The sequence below is a fragment of the Alternaria arbusti genome (assembly GCF_024043155.1).
Source record: "Alternaria arbusti strain BMP 1465 chromosome Unknown scaffold_2, whole genome shotgun sequence".
NCBI classification, from domain to species: domain Eukaryota; kingdom Fungi; phylum Ascomycota; class Dothideomycetes; order Pleosporales; family Pleosporaceae; genus Alternaria; species Alternaria arbusti.
Window position 1 is genome coordinate 268,373 of NW_026249942.1, and position 24,191 is coordinate 292,563.

Genomic DNA, 24,191 nt, shown 5'->3' on the forward strand with positions numbered 1-24,191 from the left:
ATGGCTCATCTCGCTTCTAGAAACCAGTTTCGAAATACGCTTCGGCGACAGAACGTTAAGATGCAACGAAATAAGCAAGCAGGGAACCGTGGTCCGTACTGGTGGAATTGCGCGCCAAGCCGATTCCCCCGTATTTTCCCCGCCGTCCGAAGAGGCGATCGAGCCTTCCAGCCACGGGAAAATCTGGGGATGCCTCTTTCCACCACTCAACACCACAACCTGCAGCCACCAGTCTAACGTTGCGCAATACCTGCTGCCGTTCCTGGGGCGGAATGCACGTTCGCCAAGATGGGCCAAGACGAAGTACAGCATCACGGTGATGGACGCAGCATGCACTTGCGCGAGTGGGAGTTTCTCGAGCCTGTACGACAATGCGCCATCAGCCATTTTGCCGGAAGAATTGCAATGGTGGACGCCTCGAGGCCTGGATGCCGACTGCATGGTCGTGTTCTGGTTCTCCGGTTGCCGACGCTGGAAATGGCAGTATATAAAATGTAAGTGATGTCGCTGGTTGATCGGCATCAGATCACGCAAACCCATCTGCATCCTCTACCTGAAGATGAAGCTCTCAATTCTATCACTCCTTTCCCTCACGCTATGTGCGACTGCAGCTCCTGCAGGGGCTGACTTTAGCCTCGTCGGTTTCGCCAAGGACAACCCAATTGGACCAACCACTGGTGGTGCTGGCAAGAATGGCAAGAGCGTCACTGTTCGGACGGTCGCGGAGTTCATCAAAGCTGTAAACGGCAGCGAGCCAACAGTCATTTACGCCAAGGGCAACTTCAACCTCACATCGAGAGTTCAAGTAGGGTCGAACAAGTCTCTCATCGGAATGGGCAAGGGAGCTCAAATCACTGGCTCGGGTCTTAACATCTTCAACAAGACCAATGTCATCATTCGCAATATCGGGTTCACAGCGATTGACGACGACTGCATGACGATTCGTAACAGCACCCGCGTATGGATCGATCATAACGAGTTCACTACTGGCAACTTCCCTGCTCTGGGCCCTGATGCGTACGACGGCCAAGTAGACATCATCCGCGCCGCGGATTGGATCACAGTCTCATGGAACTACTTCCACGATCACTGGAAGAGCTCTCTCGTTGGCAACAGCGATGCGCTCAGGGATGTTGATCAAGGTCACCTCCACGTCACCTACCACCACAACTACTGGCGCAACGAGGGCACCCGCGGCCCTGCCGGTCGTTTCGGCCACCAACACATCTACAACAACCTCTACGTCGACTTCCTGTACCAAGCCATCCACTCCCGTAGCGACAATCAGGTTCTCGTTGAAGGCAACGTCTTCAAGGGTAAGACACGCGAGGCTCTCAGCACATACGGATTGGTCATTCCAGAGGACAGTCCCAACACCAGCCCCGATGGCGACTTCGAGATTGACGGCTTCGCGAACCTTGGTGCAAAGAACGACTTTGGAAAGGCGACTGTCAATATTACTCAAGTTGGCAACTTCACCAAGGCGCCTTACAAGTACAAGCTTACTAAGCTCAAGGATGTCGAGAAGATCGTGAAGAAGGGCGCTGGTCTTGGCAAGATCTGAGCGATGACACGATCGCCAACGATATGTATAAAGTAGTCGTGCTAATAGTAATGTTATTGTTTAGTCCCCATCCTCCGCCTCTTCGTCTGCGTCCATATACTAATCCCACTGACTAACCACAACATCCCACCCCTCCGGAAACTTCCCCCTCTCCTCCTCCCGTATCCCCTTCAACTCCAACCGCGGCGCCCCACCTCCTCCTCCACCCCCTCCCCTCCCCAGAAACTCAACAAAGCAATCTCTCAACTCATCCGGCATAGGCAGCACAGAAAGCACCTTATCAGGCTCACACCCAATCATCACCGCCTCCACAACCAACCTTCTCACCCCCGTCATCCCACTCTCCCCCAAAACCTTCATCCAATGCTCAGGCACACTATCATACTCCCCCAACCCCAACTCCCCCGCATCAAACACCACCTCATCCGGACCCGGATACCTAACCCAAATCTCCATACTCTTCACCCGCGCACAATTCCCAGCCCCGATCTGCCGTTCAAACGCGGGGAGTTGGCCTGGGTGCGGGAAGTTGAAGGTGTTGGTGCCGTAGAGGGTGGAAGCTGCTTCGGCGTGGATTTGTCTGGTGGTGCGGAGGAGGGAGGGGGTGGGTGGTTTTGGGGGACGGGGAGAGGGGGAGTGCCAGTAGCCGGGGGAGGGGAGGATGGAGCCGATGTCGATGGGGGTGGAGGTGGAAAGGGCGTGCGTGTAGATTTTGTCGCGGAGTTCGCGGGGGAGGGTTAGGAATGTTGTGGGTGGCTTGGGGGTTGGAGGGGTGGGGGTTGGTGGCATCTTTTGGGAGGTGGGAGTGGTGGGGTGGAGGGTTGTTGCTGGGAATGAAAGAAGTAGTGTTGGATCAGAAGGACGGTAGGTAGTTCTTTTGAGTGTGAGGCTGTCTAGTTTCGGTCTGACGTCAGGCGCTCTTTCAGGCCAACCGCGGGACCGGCGTACATCCTGCGCTAATCACCATCAGATGCCATTGGTTGACGCATAAGATGCAGCCCAACACTCGTCGAAAGCTTAGCTACGACGCACTATGGCGTTGTCCGCACCGAAGCATTAGCACGACACCGAGACACCGTGTATACGACTCATACGGGAGGAGATACTCTACGAAAGAGAGCAGTATCGCATCTCCAAGAACCTCTGCATCGATGAGACAATGAAAACCATGAAGCGGTCAAAGAGCCTTTTCGCAAACCCTGGGATCGCGACCGCTCGCTCAAAAAGGCGTGGAAGTAAGCGATGTCAAGCCAACGGAGCGTCTTCGCGCTTCAATGTGCCCCATCATTCCAAAGTGTGGTGCTAGCGTCTGTCCGCGCATATAAAGGCCTCTCTCTCCTCAGTGAACTTTCTTCCTTCCATCCACATCTTACCGTAATTTATTCCAAAAAGAATAAGCGTCGCCCACATGATCTTCCGGCCTGGAGAATTCCAAAACCATACATTTCCTTCGCATGTGTTACAGCTTCCAAAACTTACGAACATTACCTCGATGTGTTCGCGGGGACGCAACCACGAAATTTACCTCGCGACCTTCTATGATCTGCTCCTTTTAATCTTCAGCTTTCTACTGCGGAGATTTTGTCGCATATAAAGACCTTTCTCATTAGCATCCTTTCTTCTGATACCTGCACCTGCAATTCTTCATTCCAAAACGAAATGAGATCAACTAATGTCTTTCTGGTCTGGACGGTCTCAAAAACACCATTCTTCACGCTGCATGCCTTTAAAAAAAATACTCTACCTCAAGAACTATGGATTCGCGGGACGAGACTGTTCCAAAAAAAAGCGTTTCGCAGACTCATGGTCTCCGCGCTGCGACCTCCAACCATCAACTACGAAAATTCTGGTCGAAATCAACACTTCAACATCATTACCACTTCTTTCCAAACTGCTACCAAAGCCAAGCGATGGCAGCAAGCTCTGTGCGTCTTCCTCGGTGCATACAGATCGACCAGGTTGCGATTACTTTCTCTCTCCTCATCAAATGTTTCCCACGTCGGATAACTGAAAATCGTCATCATGGCCACAATGTCTGAGTCTCCTCCTCTTTTTCGAAAGTTCACACAACACCTTCATGGAAGCTGCCCTTCGCGTGTACCAAACGATCCAAACTTCCAAAAACTCCAACCTGGATAGTGATGGGAGTCTGGCTGAAGTAAGATCGACTCCAATCTCCAAAAGTGAACGCGATCGCAACCGATGCTTCTGTGAAAACAACAGGTCGTTGGAAACCAGAACAGTGGCTCTACCATGGACGCGATATATCGCCTCACCTTAGAGGTATAAAAAGTCTTCCTTGCAGCGGCACTTCTTGTCTCTCATTTACCAGCTTCCAAAACTCTAGTTTCTTGAAATCGAAAGCATCCACAGACATGTGCTGCCTGGCATCAGTCTCGAAACCGGAGTTTAAAAAATTCCATGTTTGCCTGTGCTGGGCGAAAACGTTTACACCTTTCTACTCGACGCTTTGATTCAAAACGATATTCAGGGTATCGTATGGAGTCTGCTGGCTGCTCCAAAACAAAAGCTGATACAATATGTGATGTGTGCGTCCTGGTCTCCAGCGTTTTGCGTTAAAACACTAAGTGCCTCGCTACATGGGGTCCAGAACAATTACAACGAGAGTCATATGCTGGGTTTGCTGGCATATAAATATCTGGAGCGCTGCATTGCTTCTCTCATCCACAACTTCCCTCTCCTAGGCGAGATTTCCCAAACGCAGTACAAGGCTTCGTCATGTCCTTCTTCTCAGGGCTTTCGAAAATCATCCCACGGCAGATCCATGGCTGCAAGCCACCAAAAAAGTGTTAGTAATATCATATGTCGAATAGACGACCGCGAAGATTCCAACTGAAGAAGATCTGATGTCGAAAAAGACAAAGAGAGGTCACTCATGTTCGGACAGTGTAGTTCCGGGACGTACCAAAACATCGACTACCAAGGACTATGTGTCGTTGTGGAGCACCGAGGAGTCAAATTGTTATGAGAAGCGGCCTATGTCCTTCAAAGTCGGCGTGCTGAGTGTGCATGTTCCGCTCCGTCGCGCCCGGTCGCAACGGGTTTAAATACCACGCCATCATTGCTCTTACTCCTCTATCATACACTGCTTTCTTTATACCAAAGCCAACTGTAAATCTATACATGGTGTTTTTCGCCTCTTCCTCCAAAATTATGCAAGTCCCTGCGTATGTTTGAGCGAAACCAAACATCCTTATCGGCACAAAAGTCATTCTTTCTGGCAAGACCGTCCAAAAAGGACCTCCAGTATTCGATGTTTCGTTCCGGCCTCGCCTTCAATGCCAACTCTCTAAACAACCGTTCCAAAAAGGCATGACAGTCAAGCAATGGCTGTGCGGAAGACACCCAGTCCGGTGTTTGACACCAAACACAGATTAGCAGTGTTCGATGTCTGTTCCCGCCCAGAGCTTTGGGGTATAAAACACTCTTCTCTGCCTCTGAAGTCTTTCCTTCCTATATCCCACTCGACAGAGTCGATTTCCGAAATTCAGTTCCAGTCATGCCATGTCCGACTCTTCGGAGTGACCAAATTCAACTCGACACCCTCTATGGCGGTCGCGACGCTCCAAAATTCAAAGATATTCCGTGATATGAGATCCGGGCTGGCAGCTGGAAACCACGAGTGCTCAGAGACATGTCTGGTGGCTCGCTTTCGCTGTTGAGCTATACAACCTCATCTTTATGTTGATTCTTTGTACTTCAAATCTGGAGATTAGCACCGTATGTTCAGAATCATCCGTCCAACAGCTCATGCTGTTTCCTGGGGTTCATCGAAAAGGAAAATCGGCATTCTGCATGACTCCTCCGCCTGGGGTTCGCCAAAATACACTATGGAAGCAGGGATGAGATGAAAAGGATTTGCCTCTCAAACATGCATTGAGAGAATTGAGATTGTTGACCCTGAAAGCCTGGATGCTACTGCGTTCATCAATACCCTGACGATGATCAGCATCATCGCGATGCCGTTCATGCCCACATGTTCCCATTGTCCAGACAGGGTTTGTCTCATATCCATTGAATTGAACCGATCGTAATCGTAATCTACACAAAATGTACAACATCTCCCCAACCCACACCACTACGCATGCGCCGCCACACCCCCCATAGGCCTCATCCCCTGCGGATTATTCGGCGCAGACGGCTGAATCTCCTGCACCGCCTCATCATACTCCGCCGTACTCATCTCCGCGGCATCCCCCAACCCCTCATCCTGCTGCCCACTAAACATCTGCGCGCGCATACTCTGCTCGTCCTCAATCTGCTGGGCAGCCCACGCCTTCCAGTTCTCCCACGTGCGGTCTTCCAGCTCCATTCCGATTTCAAGCGGCCCTTTGCCGAAGTAAGCGCCGACGTGCAGGGCTTCTTCTTTGGCGATGCGGGACCGGATTTCGGAGAGGTGGCGGTGTTGGTAGAATTCGCGGCGGGCGAGGTCGTAGGCGGTGGCTTTGGAGAGGGAGGCGTGCTTCATTAGCCACATTTGGCGTTGGACGACGCTGGGGGGGTGTTAGTATGGGGGTGGTGTGGTGTGGTGGATGTGGGTTTGGGTACCTTTCACCGTCTAATTGCTTCCCTGGCTGGACAATCTTGCTCCAGTCGTATCTCTTGGAGTCGTTCCCGCTGTCTTCTACGACTAGCCTCGGCCGTGCCAGTTCCCACGGGTGGTCGCCGAAGAATTCCGAACGCAGCTTGTCTTCTGGGTATGCGATGGGGAGGGGTTGGAATAGTTTGCTGGCTTTCCGCGCCTTTCGCATCTTGGGTATGCGCAGGACGGGGCGGGCGAGCGTCTCGCCGGGCGGTATGTTTCCGACGACGTCGTACCATTGCGGGAGGTTGGGTTCTCGTTTCGAGTCGAAGAGGGCTTTCGCGGTCTGGCGCACCCGCATCGGGCGGAAGTCGTAGCGGCCCATGGCGGGCGGTGTGTTGTTTTATATAATCAGATATGTTATCGCATCGGCGGGGGTTCTGGGGGGAGACGGAGGGTGTAGCAGCAGGTCGGGCGGCGCAATTGGTCGTGTCGTGGATATTGGGGTTCTTGCCCGCAAAGTCCGCAACTCCGCCAAGACTTCGCGACGCCGAAATCTTTGGAGAGTATGACCGCGACACTCGGCACCCGCCACAATATCCTCCCACCCAGGCAGCTCTTCGCTGAACTCCCCGTAACCAATTGCACCCGACATCCCCCAAATGGACCCCGTCTGAACTGGCTCCCTCTGACACAATGCTCGACCTCTCATGTCCCTCTTCCGCACCCTCGACCGGACCTCTGCAGTCTCCAATACCGCCCATACTCGCCCCGTCCTCACCTTCCTGTACCCGAGTTCCGAGAAGAATACATCAAAGAGGAGGTTCAGCAAGAAGGCGGTAGACAATGCTCCGTTACCCGATAGGCCGTCTGCTCGCATGGACACTTTCTTCATCCAGGCATTGGTGCGGGCCGGGTCGTGCCCAAAGCATGCGAAACATATACATACCCCGCGCGAGGTAGCATCGCCGACACCGAAACACCAAACATCACGGAGGAAGAGCACGTGGTCAAAGTCGGAGAAGAAGTTGGATATTTTCCCCGAGCGCAAAGGGCCGCTCAAGAAAGTCAAAAACTTCGCCGAGAAGGAGCTGCAAGCCTTGGTGGATTACTATGGCATGGAGATTGATACCCGGCCTGAGGCAGACGTTCCTGACGAGGGAAAGCTGGTGTGGAATGTTGGTGACGACCATGAGCCCTGGCCTCTACGCGAGCCAGCAGATGCGTTGCATATCAAGAAGTTAGAGGATCTGCTGAAGGACGATGAGTCGCCACACGATGAGGTGTTTGATACTTATAAGAAGCTTCAGTCGCCAGGAGTCGTGTACCTTACTACCATGACTATTCGAGCGCTACTGCACCATCTCGCCATCGTCGAACGCCCCACACCCATCGCAGCGCAACGGTTCCTCTCGATCCTAGACGATATGAAGACGGCGCATATACACATAGTACGTTCAGAGTGGACATCCGCCATACATCTCACTGGACGCGCCATGGGAACTGTGTCCGATGATGACCTACAAAACACCCTTCGCATCTGGCAAGACATGGAGCATCGGGCTGGTCTGAAAGGTGGATATGTCACGTTCAACGTGCTCTTCAACATTGCTGTCAAAGCGGGCAAATACACACTCGCCGAGACCTTCATGAAAGAGATGCAAGCCCGAAAGCTGCCCATGCACCGACACTACCGTGTAGCACTCCTCTACTACTACGGCGTACTACAAAACGGAGATGCCGTCCGCAAAGCATATCTCGACCTCGTCTCCGCCGGCGACATCGTTGACACCGTCGTCATGAACGCCGTCATAGCCTCCCTAGTGCGCGCCGGCGAGCCCTCAGCCGCCGAACACGTCTTCGAGCGGATGAAGCGCCTGCACGCGCAACGCAGCGCCACAGCCCGCGGCCACGTCTTCTTCAACCGCACCTGGCGCGACCGCCGCGTGCTAGGCATGAAATTCCGCGACGAAGCTCGGCGCCTAAAGAAAGAAGGCGGAGACGAAGAGCTAAAACAACTCCAAGACCTTGCGCCCATCGGCCCCGATTCACGTACTTATGGGATATTGATACGGCATCATGCAGCTGTAGCCGGCAACATCGACCGCGTCAACGAGCTTTTGCAGGAAATGAAATATAATTCTGTTTCCCTCGACGGCACTATCTTCATCGTTATATTCCACGGCTTCAACTCCTTCGGCGGCGTCAGATACTCCTCCTGGACACTCTCCCGCCTCGAGAAAATCTGGACCCAGTATCTCAAAGCGCTGAACAGCGATAATATGGAGCGTACATGGCTGTCTAGTCTCGCTGTTATTGCGGCGCTCCGTGCGTTTGGGAGATGCGCTCCCCCTGAGCGTATACTCAAGGCGTGGGAAGAGATTCGCGACTTGTGGCATCCGGATGAGAGGGAGTTGGAGGCTGCGTTGGCGGTGCTGAGGAGGCTTGTGCCGAGGAGATTGGAGGGGGGGTTGGATGAGGGGGGGAGGATGGGGTTTTTTGATGGGAGGAGGTTGGGTTGAGGGGGGGTTGTTTGTAGGAATAGGTGTGTTGGTGATGGAAGACGCGTTCTGTATCATCATCTCTTCTGTAAATTCAGCGGTTCACATAATGTGTACAGCACGTGTAAGAGTATTTGGAATCCGTCTCCGTATACACCGCTGGAGTTGCGGCAGGATAGACGGGGATGGGTGGCTAGTGTATCATCAATCATTATCATACTCCACTGTCCCGTACCTTATCTCCTACCCCAGCATCATCCCTCTCTCTCTCTCTCTCTTTCTCAAGATACCCAAACCCAAAGTACCCAGGATCACCTTGCTTACCCTACTGCCACCACGATCCACTAATTTCCGGAACCACAAATCTACAAATCTGTCATCTACAAGGATCTTCCTGTTCCGTCAGGCCCGTCATCTCCGGTTCTTTGGGGCGTATATCGGGTTACCTACTTCAGGCTATTTAGACCTACTTCGGTGGACTTGGGTCTTGGCACGGGTAGATTGGTTAATTTGAGTGCACTGCCTGGGATGATTTGGGAGGGGTTGGGGGTAATCTCGGGGGAAGGGATCGGTGGGTATGGGAAGGGGATGGGGATATGGGAATGCGATTTTGGGTGGCATGGGAGATTGGGGATTGGGGATGGAGGATAGGGGATAGAGGATAGGGGATAGAGGATAGGGGATAGAGGATAGGGGATAGAGGATAGAGGATGGGGGATAGAGGATAGGGGATGGGGGGTTTTGGTGTTGGTTGGCGTTCGTGATAGTGTTGGTGTTGCTGGTGGGTTTGCGATTGCTGCTGTTTGGAGTGGTCGTACTGCTAGCGTCGGTGTTGGGTAGTGCTTGGTGGTTGATTTGAGGCTGTTCAAGTAGTTGTGTTGCTTCGTCTTGGGGGCGTAGAAAAGAGTTGGGGTTTGTGAAGTTGCGCTCCAATTGGTGTTGGTGGTTGGGTTGTGAGCCCACATCGGTCGTCACGTTGCTTCGTCTCGAAGGCGTAGACAAGATTGCACGATAGAGGGAATGCGGCTTTGACTCAGACTAGGGTCTGGCTGTGCTTTGGCTTGGTTGTTGAACTTGTCTTTTAATCTACCGGGTGAAGAAGTGAGGGCTGGCATGTTTTGTTAGCTTATATGTTTGTCGCTGTAGCAGAAAGTAGAAACAGAAAAAAGTAGAAAGCAAAACTTCATTGTACTTATAGCAAGAGCTGATTAAAGTAGAGAAGATCTAGTAGTACGCTTGATGATATCGAAAAGACTCTATGAAATAGACAAGATTGTAGAGCTAATCTAATACAACTCGAACTCGATTGAAATGCTCTCTCCATCAAAGGTCTTCCATGTAGAGCAGCATGTTCGGTGCCGGCTTGGTCGGAGATCGCCAAATTTTGATCCTGTTAATTCTTTTCTTGCCAAAGATGGCCCGGTAGTAAACGCCCAAGAACGCAGGACCAGCGGCATGGGAGCTTCCAAGCAAGCCGAAAAAGGCCTCCGCTTGAGGCGTCAATGGCTCATTCAAGGGGTCGTCTCCCGGCACGAAATCAACGCCAGGCCACTGTGCCAAGTCATCCAAGTCACCGCTCGGCAGCCTGTTGACCTTCAACATGGCCGATGCCATGAGGTCTTTCGTTTGAGATGTGGCGATCCCGGATCGGTATACGCGCTTGAGGTCTTTTCCGGCCGCGTGCTGGTCCCACATCACTGCCATGATGTCGGTCCATTTCGTAGTGGGCCACATCCATTCCGGCACTTCAGGTTTCATGCCTTTCGTAGTTGCCGCGGGCCCATAATTGTCACCGGCGATTATGTAACCATCATCTCCGTTAACCATGTTGCCCATCATGGCCAAGGTGGGCTATAAAGCCAAGACATGTATGTTAGTAAAGTCAATGATTGCTCTAGCACGACTGTGACCACGTACCGATCTGGCCCTACCATCATCGCCCGTCCAGTGCTCCTCATGATACCACACCCGAGGGACCTCATTAGCAGTATTCAACAGACCATCGGCCCTCGCTAATGGCACGCGCCACTTTTTCGCTAGGACTTCGTCCTCTTCATCGTCCCATCCAATCGACACGAGTTTCTCCCGCGTCACGGTCCCGGGTTCCACGTCATCACGGTTCATCTTGCACCAGATACCTGTTCTCGTCATCAGCAGATGGGATGGAGAAAGCTCTCGTTTCAAACCGCTTACTACATGGATGTTAGCAAAGAAACTAAGTACAATGCATGCCTTTGGTTCTAGCAAATAGCTGCATGGCTTAGACTAGCCTGTACAGACCCAAAGCAAGTTGAATCAACAGCTCGTTTTCGCTCGTACAGGACAATGAGAAGTACTTTGACTCACCCCCTTCCACTCAAAACCTTCCCGTCCCATAGGGCTGCGTCGGCTGCACGAGAAACAAGCTCGTGTGGCAGTGAAACAAGCGAGTCGTTAATTCCACGTGGGACGTCGAAAAAGCCTCGTTTTTGCACGTCGGTCGGCTGTTGATCATGCGAGCCATGGGAGAAGTGGGAGCCAGTGATTACAGCAAGGCAGATACCCACAACAAGAGCGAAGAGACGGTATCGAGGAAGACGTCTTCTAGCCCCGGTTGGCCTGGCGCCATTGAAAATGCCAACATAAATCATGGCGAACAGCTGAAGAAACGAATTGAACAGCGAGTGAAGAGAAACGCAGGCATGGGCAGAAGCCTCGTTCTAGGAATATATACCACCTAGACATACGCGGTTGTCGAGGCCAGCATATGAGCTACTTGGCCCGGTAGAACATGATCCATCTTCCCAAAAGCGTATGCGTCAAGCGTTTACATGGGTACAGAACGCTTTCTGCGCCATGTCAGTTCCTCGGTCTTTGTTGCGTGGCAAGGAATCCATTTTTTCTCTCTGTCCTGGTCGGGGGCTCCGGCACAATTTCCAAGGTTTCTAGAATCTGGTTAGGCTCTACTGTTGCCATTCCTTCGCTACCTTTCGCGAAGAGTCCACGATGCAGGTGTGGCACATCTAGGCGCCAGACGGGGATGGCAGAATGAGCGATGTAACCTCATACAAATCCAAGTCTAGGAAAAGGATTGCACTATTGTGTAGGCCAGCATTCCTGTTTGTTCGGGGTCACCATGCCGATGATGGGTTGGATCCTTCTGTGGAGTTTCGACGATGCAGGTACCTCATAAGCTCGCGAGTAAGAAGGCCTAAAGTAGCGCCTTGGCTAACAGAATCAACCCTGCAAAGGCAGCAAACTGCGGCAGAACTGCCAAAGCATGATAGCTTAGTTATCCTATTGGCTACCCCTACGTCGGGCCGTCCCTCCCTTTTTCTCTCTCGGTTAATCATCTCGATCTATTGCCTATCTTAATCTCTTGCCGACCACACGGGAGCTTGATGCCAGCGGGGGAAACGGCGCGAATATGCATTGCACACAAGTCGTCACAGAATGAACAGAGTGCGCCTTTGACTCAGACTGCTGTCTAGTACTGGTTTGGGCTGGTTATCAAGATTGTGCTTTGGTATACGGTATGATTGCGATGGCTTTGATGACTTAACCGCTAACGCATGTCTTCCTCCGTCAAGATGCTCCACCATCGAAAAGAGTAAGGAATAGAGTTAGCAAGAAATGGCGCTCTCGTCGGATGCCGCATGCCCAGATCTACCATGCGCTTGTCATCCCATATGGCAAACCCATACTTACGCCAGATGTGGAAGGGGTGGGGAAGCCTGAGAAAAGCTCCGTCAAACCATCCATCCTTTGATGACATGGCGCACCAAAAGCGGTACGCCCATGTATTACTGTTGAAATTTTCTGCACCCTGACACAACTTGTCCTTGCCGAGCTCGAAGAAGAGCGGCTCGGCACAGAAACACCTCGAGACTACCCCTTCAACCCAACGTATTGTTGGCAAAGTGTAAGCGTTGTGGTGAACAGCTTTCACCGAAGTAATGGTTCCAGAGGTGACTGCGCCGAGAAAATCGCATGCGGTCAGAATCTGCTCCCTCTCGTAGTCAAACACGTCGTAAAAGTCATCCGCGCTGCTCTGCGACAACGCATCAACTTCCTGTCTCGGCCAATTGGTGTCCAGGTGGCCCTTGTGACCGGCGCCCTGCAATTCCATGAAATACTGCAGTTGCCAAAATGATCTGATCATCCGCTGCTCCTCCACCCACGAAGGCGGGCCGGTATCCTCTGGAATATAGTCCTTTCGACTCTTAGCGTTCTCGAATTCCTCCCGGCGTGTATAGCCGGACCCATTTTCGATGAGTGTAGAGGGCCTTAGCTCCATAGATTTCCGTATCAAGTGCTCGAGGCAGGCATGGGACCAAGCATGCACATTCGCGGCGCTGGCGAGCAAGGACCGTACTGCCGTGGCGGCTCGGTCCAGTCCAGACGAACGCATTTTATCGGTGGCCATAGTCGAGTCAGTCTCAGCAACGGTTTGGGCCTCGGATAAGGATGCTGGGAAGTCTGAAAACCGAGCTTTGAGCACCGCGCCCATGAGGCGACGGGTCTGCAAGGGAACGGTGACCTCGAGTACCTCCTCCACAATTTCGAGCGCATATCTGTCGAGCACTCTGCCCATAGCGGGTGACGCATGGGCCAAGCTCCGTAGTGAAAAAGGGTCCGGAGAAAGTTTCATTATCTTGATCCTGAGCTCCTCGGGAAGTTGACCAAATGGGTCTTGTTGAGTGTTCGCTTTCATCGTCGCTTGTAGAATTTTCGGTATGTTTCTTTCGAGGTGGGTGTCTGGAGAGAGGAAGGAGCTGCGGGCTCAACATAAATTATGCAACCTCCCTTCCTGCGCGGCGAACAACCCAGTGGGCCGAAGTCGGCTAGAGCGCAAGAGTAGAAGGTCATTCGACCTCACCTGGGCACGTTTCCTCTCATTGGACAATATCGGCCCACTGGGTTGTTTGTCGCGCGCGAAGGTTAATGAACGTAACCGAGCACACGTCACAACGCTCGCGGGATGATTGAGCTTGATCCTTCGTTTCCCTAGTCCTTCACGTTCGAAGCAGATCTAAGCCTTTTCTGTTTCTTGGCAATTTCTTGGCGGTTTCTCGGCAATTGCTTGCGCCTACAACCAATGCCATTTCCTCCCAGACCACAACCTTGCAAGCCGCGGCGATCGCCCTGACAGGATCAAACTACGTACATTATGGTGACATCGTTCCCACCTAACATTCATTCATGTCTTGGCGGCACGGGTATTACGGGAGGCGTAACAAGCGAAGGATCAGTCCCGCAAAAACCCACATGTTCCTTCTCTATCCACTGTGGTCCCATCAGGAATGTTGGCCGGTGGCAAAGACAAAGCCCAAGCTTGAGCTTTTCAGAATTGAATGCCAGCGCCAATGAGCAACGCAGGGCCTTGAACCAGCTGTCTGTTTGGGTTATTCGAGTGGAACCACAATATGGCACGAAAATTTTGATCTCATCCTGGACCGCGCCGCACAGGGTTGAAGTGGGTCAGTAGGCCCTCAAGTGAATGCACGCTACGGGGAGGAAGAGTAGGGAAAGACACTAGACTTGGAGACTGGAGGATGGGCAAGAGCCGTCAGACCCGTGGAGTGAATACTAGAGACCTGGCATAAGCGGAACAGCAGTAGTACCACATGCTCAGGTGTACATAAAACTAACATCTTCATATGTAGATGACGAACCTGCCACGAAGCCTCTCCTCTTTTCCTCAAGGCAACTTTTTCAGCGTCGAAAATGGCACGCGTCAAGACATCAGCGCGTCTTCTTGGGCTCGCCTTCTTTGCCCTGCAGGGCGCTCTGGCGGCTAAAGCTCCGGACATCACCCACCAGTCCCCAGAGCATGCGCCGCCCATTCCCTATCTCAACCTCATGGCCTTGTTCACAATGCCCCAGAATGTCAGCCACGTTTCATCCGAAGAGTCAGATCTCCTGCCCAACCTCTTTGACAAGAGACAACGCGAAGAGGATGGGAACGGAGGTCTCTTGTGCAAAAAGGGTCCCTGTCCCGACGGAAGGTGAGTTATCATGCTTTAATCCTTAGAAAGCAAGGAACGCTTAGGAGAGGATTCTTTTTGACTGTACTAGTTGCTGCGGCCCTGCGGGAGTATGTGGTTACGGTGAGGATTTCTGTGGCGTCGGCTGCAGCAGCAACTGTGATGCCGTGGCCATGTGCGGCGAATTCTCCGACGGAGGAAACACAAAGTGCGGCATGAACCTTTGTTGTAGTTGGGGTGAGTGATGGCAATGTTCATTGATCCTGTAGTCTCTTACTGAACATTGTTCTAGGTGGATGGTGTGGAACATCCAAAGTTCATTGCATCGGGCCAAACAAGTTCACACCGTGCCAGGAAGGGTTCGGCTCGTGCGAGATCATCCGACCAAAGACATGCGGCGAGGGCTCTGGAACGACAAAGGGCCGGACCGTTGGGTATTACCTGGCGTCCAACAGCAGAGACCGTCTCTGCAACCGCATCTTTCCCAAGGATATCAAGGCCGCGGATTACACCCATCTCTTCTTCTCCTTTGCATCCATCGACCCCAAGACCTTTAAGATCCGGCCCTGGGATGACGCCGACATTCCGCTGATGAGGGAGTTCACGGCTCTCGAGACGAATACCTGGATCGCCGTCGGCGGCTACACATTTAGCGACGCGGGCGACACGCACACGACTTGGAGTGACGTGTGTTCCACCGCTCAGAACAGGGCCGCCTTCATCCAATCGTCGGCTGAGTTCATGGCTAAGTACGGCTTCACGGGAATCGACCTAGACTGGGAGTACCCTGTGGAACCTAAGCGGGGAGGCTCCAAGGGAGACACTGAAAACTTCGTTAAGCTCGTCAAGGAGATGAGAGCGGCCTACGGAACCAAGTACGGTATCAGTTTGACTCTTGCGCCCGACTATTGGTATCTTCGGTACTTTGACGCAGAGGCCATGCAGCCCTATGTCGACTTTTTCGGCTTCATGGCATACGATTTGCATGGGTCCTGGGACTCTGACGTGCAAACTTTGGGATCTCTGGTGCGTGGCCAGGCAGATGTGCGAGAAATCTATAATGGTGAGCCATGATGAAGCCCTGTCATTTGAGTCGTTTGCTAATGCCTTGCAGTGAGTATTCAGTCACGACCGACTTTGTGATCTCTGGCCAGAGACAAATGGCTGCGGAATTATACTAACTGGTTGTGACCCAGAACACCTTGCCCCTCTGGTATGCAAACCTGGATCCGGCCAAGATCAACTTTGGCCTTGCGTGGTACGGAAGAGGATACACGCTGTCTGGTAGGGAGCTGCCCTCCCCAACGATTGCCAGCGCATGTCAACTGACGATTCATTGTAGACGCCAGCTGCAACACGCTCGGATGCCCGTTTGCAGGTCCCAGCAAGGCGGCCGAGTGCACCCACCAGGACGGCGTCATGTCGCTCCTGGAGATCAAGAAGCTCATCAAGGAGAAGAACCTGACGCCGCGCCTCAACAGCGAGTCGATGATGAAAGAGCTCATCTGGGACGACCAGTGGATCGGCTACGACGACGAAGAGACACACGAGATGAAGCGCAAGTTCGCCAACAACCTCTGCTTCGGCGGCACCATGGCGTGGTCCGTCGACTTCAACTCGGGCACTGGCGACGGCGACAGCGCGCCCGTATCCACTGACGGACGATGCGGTCCCGCTGGCGGCGGCTTCAGGTGTGAGGGCAGCACGTTCGGCGACTGCTGTTCGTCGTTTGGATATTGCGGAAGCAGCGAGACGCACTGCGGCTCTGGCTGCGTGAGTGGGAAGTGTGTGGAGGGGCAGGAGACGACGGACGGAACCTGCGGCGCGTCGGCGCACGGGGCCTTCTGCGGTCTGTGGCCCCAGGGGAGCTGTTGCTCGTCTTCTGGATACTGCGGTGATAGCGAGAGTCACTGCGGTGCGGGCTGCCAGAGCGGCGCCTGTCTCGATGAGCCGGCCAGTGGCAAGGGCTCGGGGCCCATCTACATTGCGCCTGAGGTCTACGAGAGCCCGGACCCGGTCGCGCAGTGCTTCCCGCCGTGCACGCTAATCATGCCGCCGTGGTCCCTCGCCAAGCCGACGACCATCTCCCGCCCCGCCACCACCGTCTCGTATCTCGACACGTGGGACACGACCGTCGTGACGACCAGCACCGTCATCTCGCTGCAACCCGTCACCACGACCCTGATCGAAGTATGGAACGTGATATGGATCGACGGCGACAACGAGGACGCCAAGACTCGCACTACCGTCGGCCTCACGTCGAGCGTCGACTTCCCGCCAGTTACGCTCACCAGGACCAGGACAGGACAGCCTCCCGTCACCTGGACATACTCGCCCGGGCCTTGGCCTACCATTGACTCGACCGACGACAACCCTTTCCCTCCGCCTCCTCCCCCTCCTGCGGGCCAGCCACCATCTATCACTGCCGTGAGGGGCCCGCCAAAGCCGACCTGCAAGCCTGGGCAAAAGTGCGGAAGCCTTTGCAAGCACAATTGCGGCGGTGGAGACGATGACAACAGTGGCGGCGGCGGTGGTGGTGGTGGTGGTGGTGGTGGTGGTGGAGTTCGCGGGCGTCCTTGCATTGGCATCTGCGGCTGCATTGGCCCCATCTGCAACACTCCCAATCGCAACTGCGTTGGCCCGGTCTGTCCACCCGGCAGTGGTGGTGGAGGAGGTGGCGGCGGCGGCGGTGGTGATCCCAACGATCCGGATGAAGAAGACGACGAGGATGACGAGTGCACCACGAGAACCGTGACCGACCGCTGGGTCTCTTGTGACGCTCAGCGGACAACGGAGTGCACGACTTACTCTACCTCGCTTGTCAGCGAATGCTCAGCAACAGGCATAGCAACGACCACCATAGGCGGAAGCTGCCCAATGTAAGTTTCGCGCTTGGTTCCCACTCAACTTTGCACAGCATGCTCACAAAGTTACAGACCTACCTATGACTACGACCTGCAGGATACACATGAACAGGTCCCAGTCGGATACAGCCTCACACAGGGAACAACCGTCTACAATGGAAGGACTCGGACGACTTACGGGTGGACCTTCAACCCACCAAGCGGCACTAAACCAACCCGCGGGGGCAACGGCAACGGAGGACAGGGCACGCGTACCTCTGCCCAATCCAGCGAAGGCATCACTCCACGACCCACCATTACCTCCACAGCATACCATCTCCCAGGCGCGCCCACCCTCGCGACAGTCGAACCGCCTTATAGCGGCAGCGAGTGCAGCTCGTATCTGCACACGACCAGGTGCAATGCCGCTGGCGGCCTGCAGGCTTGCCTGACACAGGATCTGTGCGTCCCGACCAGGCCCTGCTACTATACATACGCTGCATCGGGCACCCCTTCGTGTTCGGGCGAGTACTCCATCTGTCTGAGCACCACTATCTTCACCAGATGCGGCTTGATAGGCGCCGTCGCTGCCCGGGCCGACGCGACTCCGGCTCCCTCCCCTAACCCTAACGTCATCGGCGATGCGACCGTCACAGCAGCACCATCGGTTCCGACATCTGATCCCAGTCTCAAGCTCGAAGAAGACCATGATCGTCATCATGCTCATCAGTCGGCCGAACCAGCCTATCCTGGCCATGGCCACGACGAGTCGGCTGATAACGAACTGGTGGAGTCTGTCCCGAACACCCCTCACAACCAGAGCAGCGCCGCGACGAACGAGTTGAGCCTCATTTCCGCTCGACAAAACGCCGTCGGCTGTGGCGGCAGCAGCAATGGTGGATGCGACTACCTCCGCTTCTGCGCGTCGGGCATGTGCGCCAAGGCAGAGAAGGTCCCTTGCCTCGAAGCGCGAATTAAGGCTCATATGGGCATCACTTCCGGTATCGACCTTGAAGCCACGGTCACGGAAGACGGTGTCCTGAAATGCAAAGCCACGCGGCATTGCCCACTACTATGGGACGACGACTGCGGCGGTGTCGACTCGTTCGACTGCGGCGACGGCAGCACCATGGGTTTCAAATACAACTACGTCTCGTACTACAGTAAGAAGTACGACCGCAACTATCCCATGTACCTCGAACTGTCCGTGGATGCGAGGCTGGTTTATTGCACACAAGACCTTCTCTTTAGGAAGATTCCGTATGTGTGTTGGGAGGATGAGTATAAGTGGAAGGATGGGCCTTGTAGGGGTCTTGGTCTCTGAACCAACACTTCAGCGCACGCCAGTATTGTTTAGCTGTTTTAAACTGTAATATCATATCTGTTTGGCATACCCAAAGATGTCACATCTGACGCACTAGCCGCATTCGGCATGCTGGTCTATGCACACGCCCGTGAATTCACGTGAACACGACTGTGCTGCTCAACCGCGTCCCTCAACAACACTTCAAAACATCCGTCTTGACGATGCCCAAGCGCCGCCCATTAGCACTGCCAGGTCGCCGGCATCAGTTAGTCTTCGCGCTGGGGTTTCTTCGCAACCATGCCTCTCCACGATTGTCCGTTTCTCCATCTCGAGACGTGCGCCTAAAATTATCAGCCTCCCTACTATGAGCATCGCCACTGGATTGAACGCTCATCGCAGTTTCCATGAGCGATGTGGCGCTACAGAGCTGCAGTCAAGTGCCTTGCGCAGACTTCGGAACGACTGCGATGTAAAAGTATTGCTTAGACAGCCCAGCAAACGACGAAGTCTCCATGTCTTTGTACGGGCCGCAGCTTCGGTGGTTCACTCGTTCAACTTCCTTTTCGTATTACTATTACTACTTGCGCCTTCGGTAAGGCAGCCCATGGACCCAATTTCGCCCACTTAAACTGATCATGTAGAGTTCTACACCTTAGATTTGTCATCCAGAACAATCGTCTTACCTATGAACTACAACACTGTTACCCGAACCCAACATCCACGGAACAGGAATGTTTGGAATGTGTTTATGCCGCTCTGCAGATACCTAGATCGTTCAGTATCTTGGCTTTCTTCAATGGCGCGTCTTACACTATCTCACGTGTAGATATCATCCGAATCTCGTATGCATGTTTTGCCCTGCGACACGTCAAGTCCAGCATGCGGACGTACCCATCGGATATCCTAACGCGGGTCCACCCAACGGTTAGGGTAGTTCTGAGCAGCCTCGAGAGTATGCTGAGATCATACCAAGACGACCTTGCGGTGAAAGGCGAACTCGCCGACGTTGCGCCTGAGGAGCTTCCCAGTCTAACCAAACGAACCCTGGAGATCGTGGTCGAAATTTCCGATTTCTATATGTGAAGTAAAACGTGGCTGGCTGCGGAACTACCAGTTGATGATGCTACGAAGATAACTACAGCTCTGCATCGACTACTCAAAACGTGCGTTTGTTGGTTCAAATGGATGGAAGACCTCAGAGCTCCAAGAGGCAGAACTCCAGGACAAGAACGAAGAAGTTCCATATATGGAACTATCCGGGATGCTAGGGGGTGGCAGACGCGCGCTATAAAGGAAGGCCAGCAGGTACTCCGTCTCCTCGATAGATGTTCTTCGACGCCAGGAGTTGAACACGTTCGGGCTGAGGTCACTAAAATGGTGGATATGCACAGAAGATTCTTGGGGAATTGTTGACAACCCGTGCATTCTTGCGCGAGCGCATGGAAACGCGATGTACCTGAAAGATTGTTCGGCTCGCGATATGTAGCATTTTAGTGGGGTTTCCGCAAAGTCGTCGGGCCGCCGCGGGGTGGAACAGCGTATCTGAATATATGCAGCAGTGGTGAAGGGTCAAGTGGGCTGTTATCCTAGTGGGCGGGCGCGTCCTGGGTCTATGCTGGTATTGCATCGACAACAATGATGGAAACGATTGAGAGCCGATGCTTGCCGGCCGCATCTCATTTCTCATGGACCGAACGAGCCCGACATTGCGATGCAAAGACTGTTAGCATAGATTGGTTGCGCCATCAATTGGATGAGCATCATGTCCTTACCTTTACGATATTCTTGAAACTTCTGAAGAAAAGTAGTGTAATGGCACGTGACGCTGGGAGGTGGAAAATCGGCACGAAGTCGGTGCCTCCACATCCCGCGTCTCCGATGCCAATGCCGACTTTGATCCTTTCCATCTCTTCAGCCTCGATATTTGCATGGCAGTCATACATCTGGTATGCATGTGAAAGTCATCTCGCCATTCTTCCTCCTTCAAGCGACCTCGGGATGCAGGATCTCGTCGCGTATCGTGGTGACGCATAGACACACGAGATTCGGCGTTGTTTCCCGCCAATCTCGTCACGATTGCACCAGAACAACGGGGACGCCGCGTCGGAGGATCCATCGAAGGAACACGATGGCAAGTGTGTCATGTCGCGAATCCGAGGATCCTGCACCGATACATATACATAGCATTGTTGTTGACCTTGCCGATTAGTCGGGATCCCAGCACAAGAGATGAGACACAATCCTGCGCCGATCGATTGCGATTAGCGCGACACCCAAAGAAGAACGACGAGATGAATCAGCGAGTCATCTGGCGTCGGAGGCTAACGATTGGCCCGGAAATTTCATCCTGGCCGTGTTTGAAGATCTGTGGCGGCCGTCCCTGTGTGCAGGATTAAACTGGTGATGATATCAATGGCCAGTGCTCTTTGCGAAGGATTCAAGGTTCCGCAGGGGAATGCGCAATCCAGCCAATCTTTGCATTTGCTGCAAAACCTCGAATGATCGCGGCTGCCTACTTGCGAGTACCTCAGCCTCGAACCTGCGTTCGTCTTGCTCGGCAGACGGCAGATATTAACATGTCACTCCTGGTACCCTTGTACATACAATGGAGTCAGGGGCGATGAGGCGTAACAGCCCCGAAAAGTCCACACTGCCACGGGACGCGGGATGGAAGCGTCGAAGCAAAGAAGGTCCTAAGTTTATATCCTTTTGGAAGAACAATTACAGCAAGAGGTAACGGGGTGGTGTATGGAAGCCGGGTACCGCACACATGGACGGATTAAAAGCAACACCAGCGCTCACCGCCGTGGAACCTTCTCTCGCGCGCCGCACGCGCAGCCCGTGGCGCGATCCCTCAGGCCAGAAATCCGGCGTCCAGAAAGCGTTTCTCCCAGCGGTACCCCTGCGTAAAGTTTGGGCGAGGACCTGTCAAATGCAAGCATCCGCTAATCGCAGTTCGCTTATCACCTAGCGTTGAGCCTCCAACACGTCTCCACCTGCGTTAGTCTTGCGTGGACGGCATGAACCCAGCTTGGCAACGGCCCTGAATCGTCAACCGTAGCCTCGTGGGAGAAGGCGGCAGACGGTATCCTGTCAGGTCATTAGGGCTTGCGTTCCCGCCCTGCGGCGTGGGTCGTTCGCCAACCTTATAGTTTCTGCATCTTTCGAAGCAGCGCCGGCGCTGGCGTTCCACTTTACTCAGGTACGCCGTTTTTCACGATGTCGACATGGGAGCAGATGTACACCGATATGGTGCTGCATGCACCGGATCCAGATGAGGAGCTGCCCTTGTCGAATCGCAGGGCGACGATGTTCGGCACGACGCTCACTTTCTTGGTACGATGTCGTGATATCTCTCGATGTACCATCCGCTAACCTCACAGATAGATCATAGCATGGTTTGCAGTTTTCTTCCGTCTGTATGTCCGCATCAGAGTCGTCAAGGAATTGGGCTGGGATGATGCGTTTGTGTTCCTCGCTCAGGTACGTTCACCGTTGACGGTTTTTACGTGTTTGACATCAAGCTAACTCGATCTAGTCGTTGAACACGGCAGCCACCGTCGTAATGTGTCTTTGTAGGTGGTCTACCATGCTTGCGGTATGATCTCGACTAACATAAGTAGCTGTCAAGCAGGGACTGGGTGAGCACATGCTGTACATTGGCTACAACCGTCTAGTAGAATATCTGAGGGTATGCTTATTCCTCAACTAGATGGTGCCACTTGCTAACCAAGCCAGTTGTACTACTTCGAAATGGCCATATACGTCACCAACTGCGGCGTCATCAAGATTGCTCTCTTGCTCCAGTACCTCCGCATCTTCAAGGCTGGACTCATGCGATGGATTTGCATTGGCCTCCTCGTCGCTGTAACTCTTTGGGGTATTGCCTTTTCGATCACCGCATGGTTTCCTTGCTTTCCAGTGCGCGGGTACTGGGACCGCACTGTATCTGCGAATTGCTACGGTTTCGGACTCGGAGACCTTGACAGTTTTATCGCTACGTACAAAGCGCAAGCGGCCACCAACATGTTGTTCGATATCTCCATCTTTATTGCGCCAATGGTGTTGTTTCGAACACCAAACCTGCGATCCAAGAACGTGTTCGCGATGGCTGGCGTGTTCACCTTTGGAGCTGTGTAAGTCGCTCATGCCACCCAGCCCAAGCGATCCATACTAACATGATCACAGCGTTGTCGGAACATCAGTCTGGCGACTCCACGGCATCGTCGAAACCAAAGGCGCAACCTATCCCTACGTAGACTACACCTGGTGGTCACCAACTCTCATCATCCTCACCTGCCTCGAAATCGACCTCGCCATCATCTGCGCCTCCATGCCCATTTTCTGGCCCATCATCGAGAAGTCGCTCAGCGCCATCTTCGTCAGCTACGAAGTCCAGGTTGTGGAGGAGCGCGTCGACGACTATGGTCTTACCTACGAGCTGGAGCACATGAAGGGGGATGACAGGCCATGCAGCATAAAGAGCAGCGGGACGAGCACACAAGAGTTGACGAATGATGATGAGGAGTCACATCCGAGGAGGCCACAATTCACGGTGGGCTTTGATCCGCTGAGTGAGGAACAAAGAAACAATGGGTTGAGTACGAATGTTCAGTCGACAGCTCAGCCGAAATGGCAGCTCTAGATGGTCATGCATACACATCTCAAATCCAATAAAAACACATGCAAACAATCACACAGTCGCAACACACATACTCTGATCGTAATAGCAATAACACTGACACCATCTTCACAGCAAACCCTCACTCTACTCACACCAACACCCACGCATCACAACCCTACGTCATCCCAACTCCCCTTCGGCCCGCCATCCATTCCACCTCACCTCCCGCACACCTATGCACTTCCCCCAAGGAACCTCCCTGCGACCACCACCTCCCCCCACAGCCATGAAACACAAAACCACCGAAGACATCTCTTCGGCCTCATGTGTACGTACAGTATGACCACCCCACGCAACTGTTACGGCCGAACAAAAGGTAACAAACACTACCTAGGTACTGTCATTGAATCGCGAAGCGCAAATGTCAATTGTCACAAAGTACCACCGGGCACAGCGACACTAGTCGCGCGTCTAGATCCGTCTGTGTCGCACGCTACATCCCCGGGTAACTTATCTGGGCAATGCATCTCCGTGGGGGCGCTGCTGTGATAGCTGCGCCAGCCTGCCAGGCACATTTCCCAGGTTAAGCAAAAAATTCTCCGGGCCTTATGTGGAGTTGCGACTTGATTGCGCGCTGGTGATTGCGCGCAGTTGTGCATGAGTAGAACGTGGTCATGTGGGTGCGATGGGGTTACGGGGGCTGGGGGCTGGACTGTCGGGGATGTGATGCGTGTTGCATGTGAGGCTGAAGGTCCGAAGAGATGGCCATGGATAAGAGTAGTGCATTGCGTGAGACGGGAGGGGAAGGGTGGAAGGTGGGAAAGTATGGCGGTAAGCTGGGAAT

The 24,191-nt window shown here is 53.5% G+C and overlaps 6 protein-coding genes across 6 annotated transcripts; 4 read left to right on the plus strand and 2 right to left on the minus strand.

The window, feature by feature from the left end:
• Positions 1 to 559: 559 nt before the first annotated feature.
• J4E86_001619 (uncharacterized protein) lies at positions 560 to 1,564 on the plus strand (the record flags this gene model as incomplete). Its single annotated transcript, XM_051442185.1, has 1 exon — positions 560 to 1,564. One exon carries the CDS (start codon positions 560 to 562, stop codon positions 1,562 to 1,564), a length of 1,005 nt encoding a protein of 334 aa, XP_051305773.1.
• A 4,099-nt stretch (positions 1,565 to 5,663) lies between these two features.
• On the minus strand, positions 5,664 to 6,492 carry RSM25 (mitochondrial ribosomal small subunit component; the record flags this gene model as incomplete). The annotated part of the gene is made up of 2 exons (XM_051442186.1): positions 5,664 to 6,078; positions 6,134 to 6,492. The coding sequence occupies 2 exons, from the start codon at positions 6,490 to 6,492 to the stop codon at positions 5,664 to 5,666; spliced, it is 774 nt and encodes a 257-aa protein (XP_051305774.1).
• A 325-nt stretch (positions 6,493 to 6,817) lies between these two features.
• Positions 6,818 to 8,629, plus strand: J4E86_001621 (uncharacterized protein; the record flags this gene model as incomplete). The annotated part of the gene is made up of 1 exon (XM_051442187.1): positions 6,818 to 8,629. One exon carries the CDS (start codon positions 6,818 to 6,820, stop codon positions 8,627 to 8,629), a length of 1,812 nt encoding a protein of 603 aa, XP_051305775.1.
• Positions 8,630 to 9,931: 1,302 nt separating this feature from the next.
• Positions 9,932 to 13,181, minus strand: J4E86_001622 (uncharacterized protein; the record flags this gene model as incomplete). The annotated part of the gene is made up of 3 exons (XM_051442188.1): positions 9,932 to 10,459; positions 10,526 to 10,746; positions 12,419 to 13,181. 3 exons carry the CDS (start codon positions 13,179 to 13,181, stop codon positions 9,932 to 9,934), a joined length of 1,512 nt encoding a protein of 503 aa, XP_051305776.1.
• Positions 13,182 to 14,314: 1,133 nt separating this feature from the next.
• Positions 14,315 to 18,741, plus strand: J4E86_001623 (uncharacterized protein; the record flags this gene model as incomplete). Its single annotated transcript, XM_051442189.1, has 5 exons — positions 14,315 to 14,595; positions 14,666 to 14,811; positions 14,867 to 15,637; positions 15,953 to 17,453; positions 17,511 to 18,741. The coding sequence occupies 5 exons, from the start codon at positions 14,315 to 14,317 to the stop codon at positions 18,739 to 18,741; spliced, it is 3,930 nt and encodes a 1,309-aa protein (XP_051305777.1).
• A 3,201-nt stretch (positions 18,742 to 21,942) lies between these two features.
• On the plus strand, positions 21,943 to 23,368 carry J4E86_001624 (uncharacterized protein; the record flags this gene model as incomplete). The annotated part of the gene is made up of 5 exons (XM_051442190.1): positions 21,943 to 22,059; positions 22,111 to 22,206; positions 22,358 to 22,414; positions 22,462 to 22,859; positions 22,912 to 23,368. The coding sequence occupies 5 exons, from the start codon at positions 21,943 to 21,945 to the stop codon at positions 23,366 to 23,368; spliced, it is 1,125 nt and encodes a 374-aa protein (XP_051305778.1).
• Positions 23,369 to 24,191: the final 823 nt, after the last annotated feature.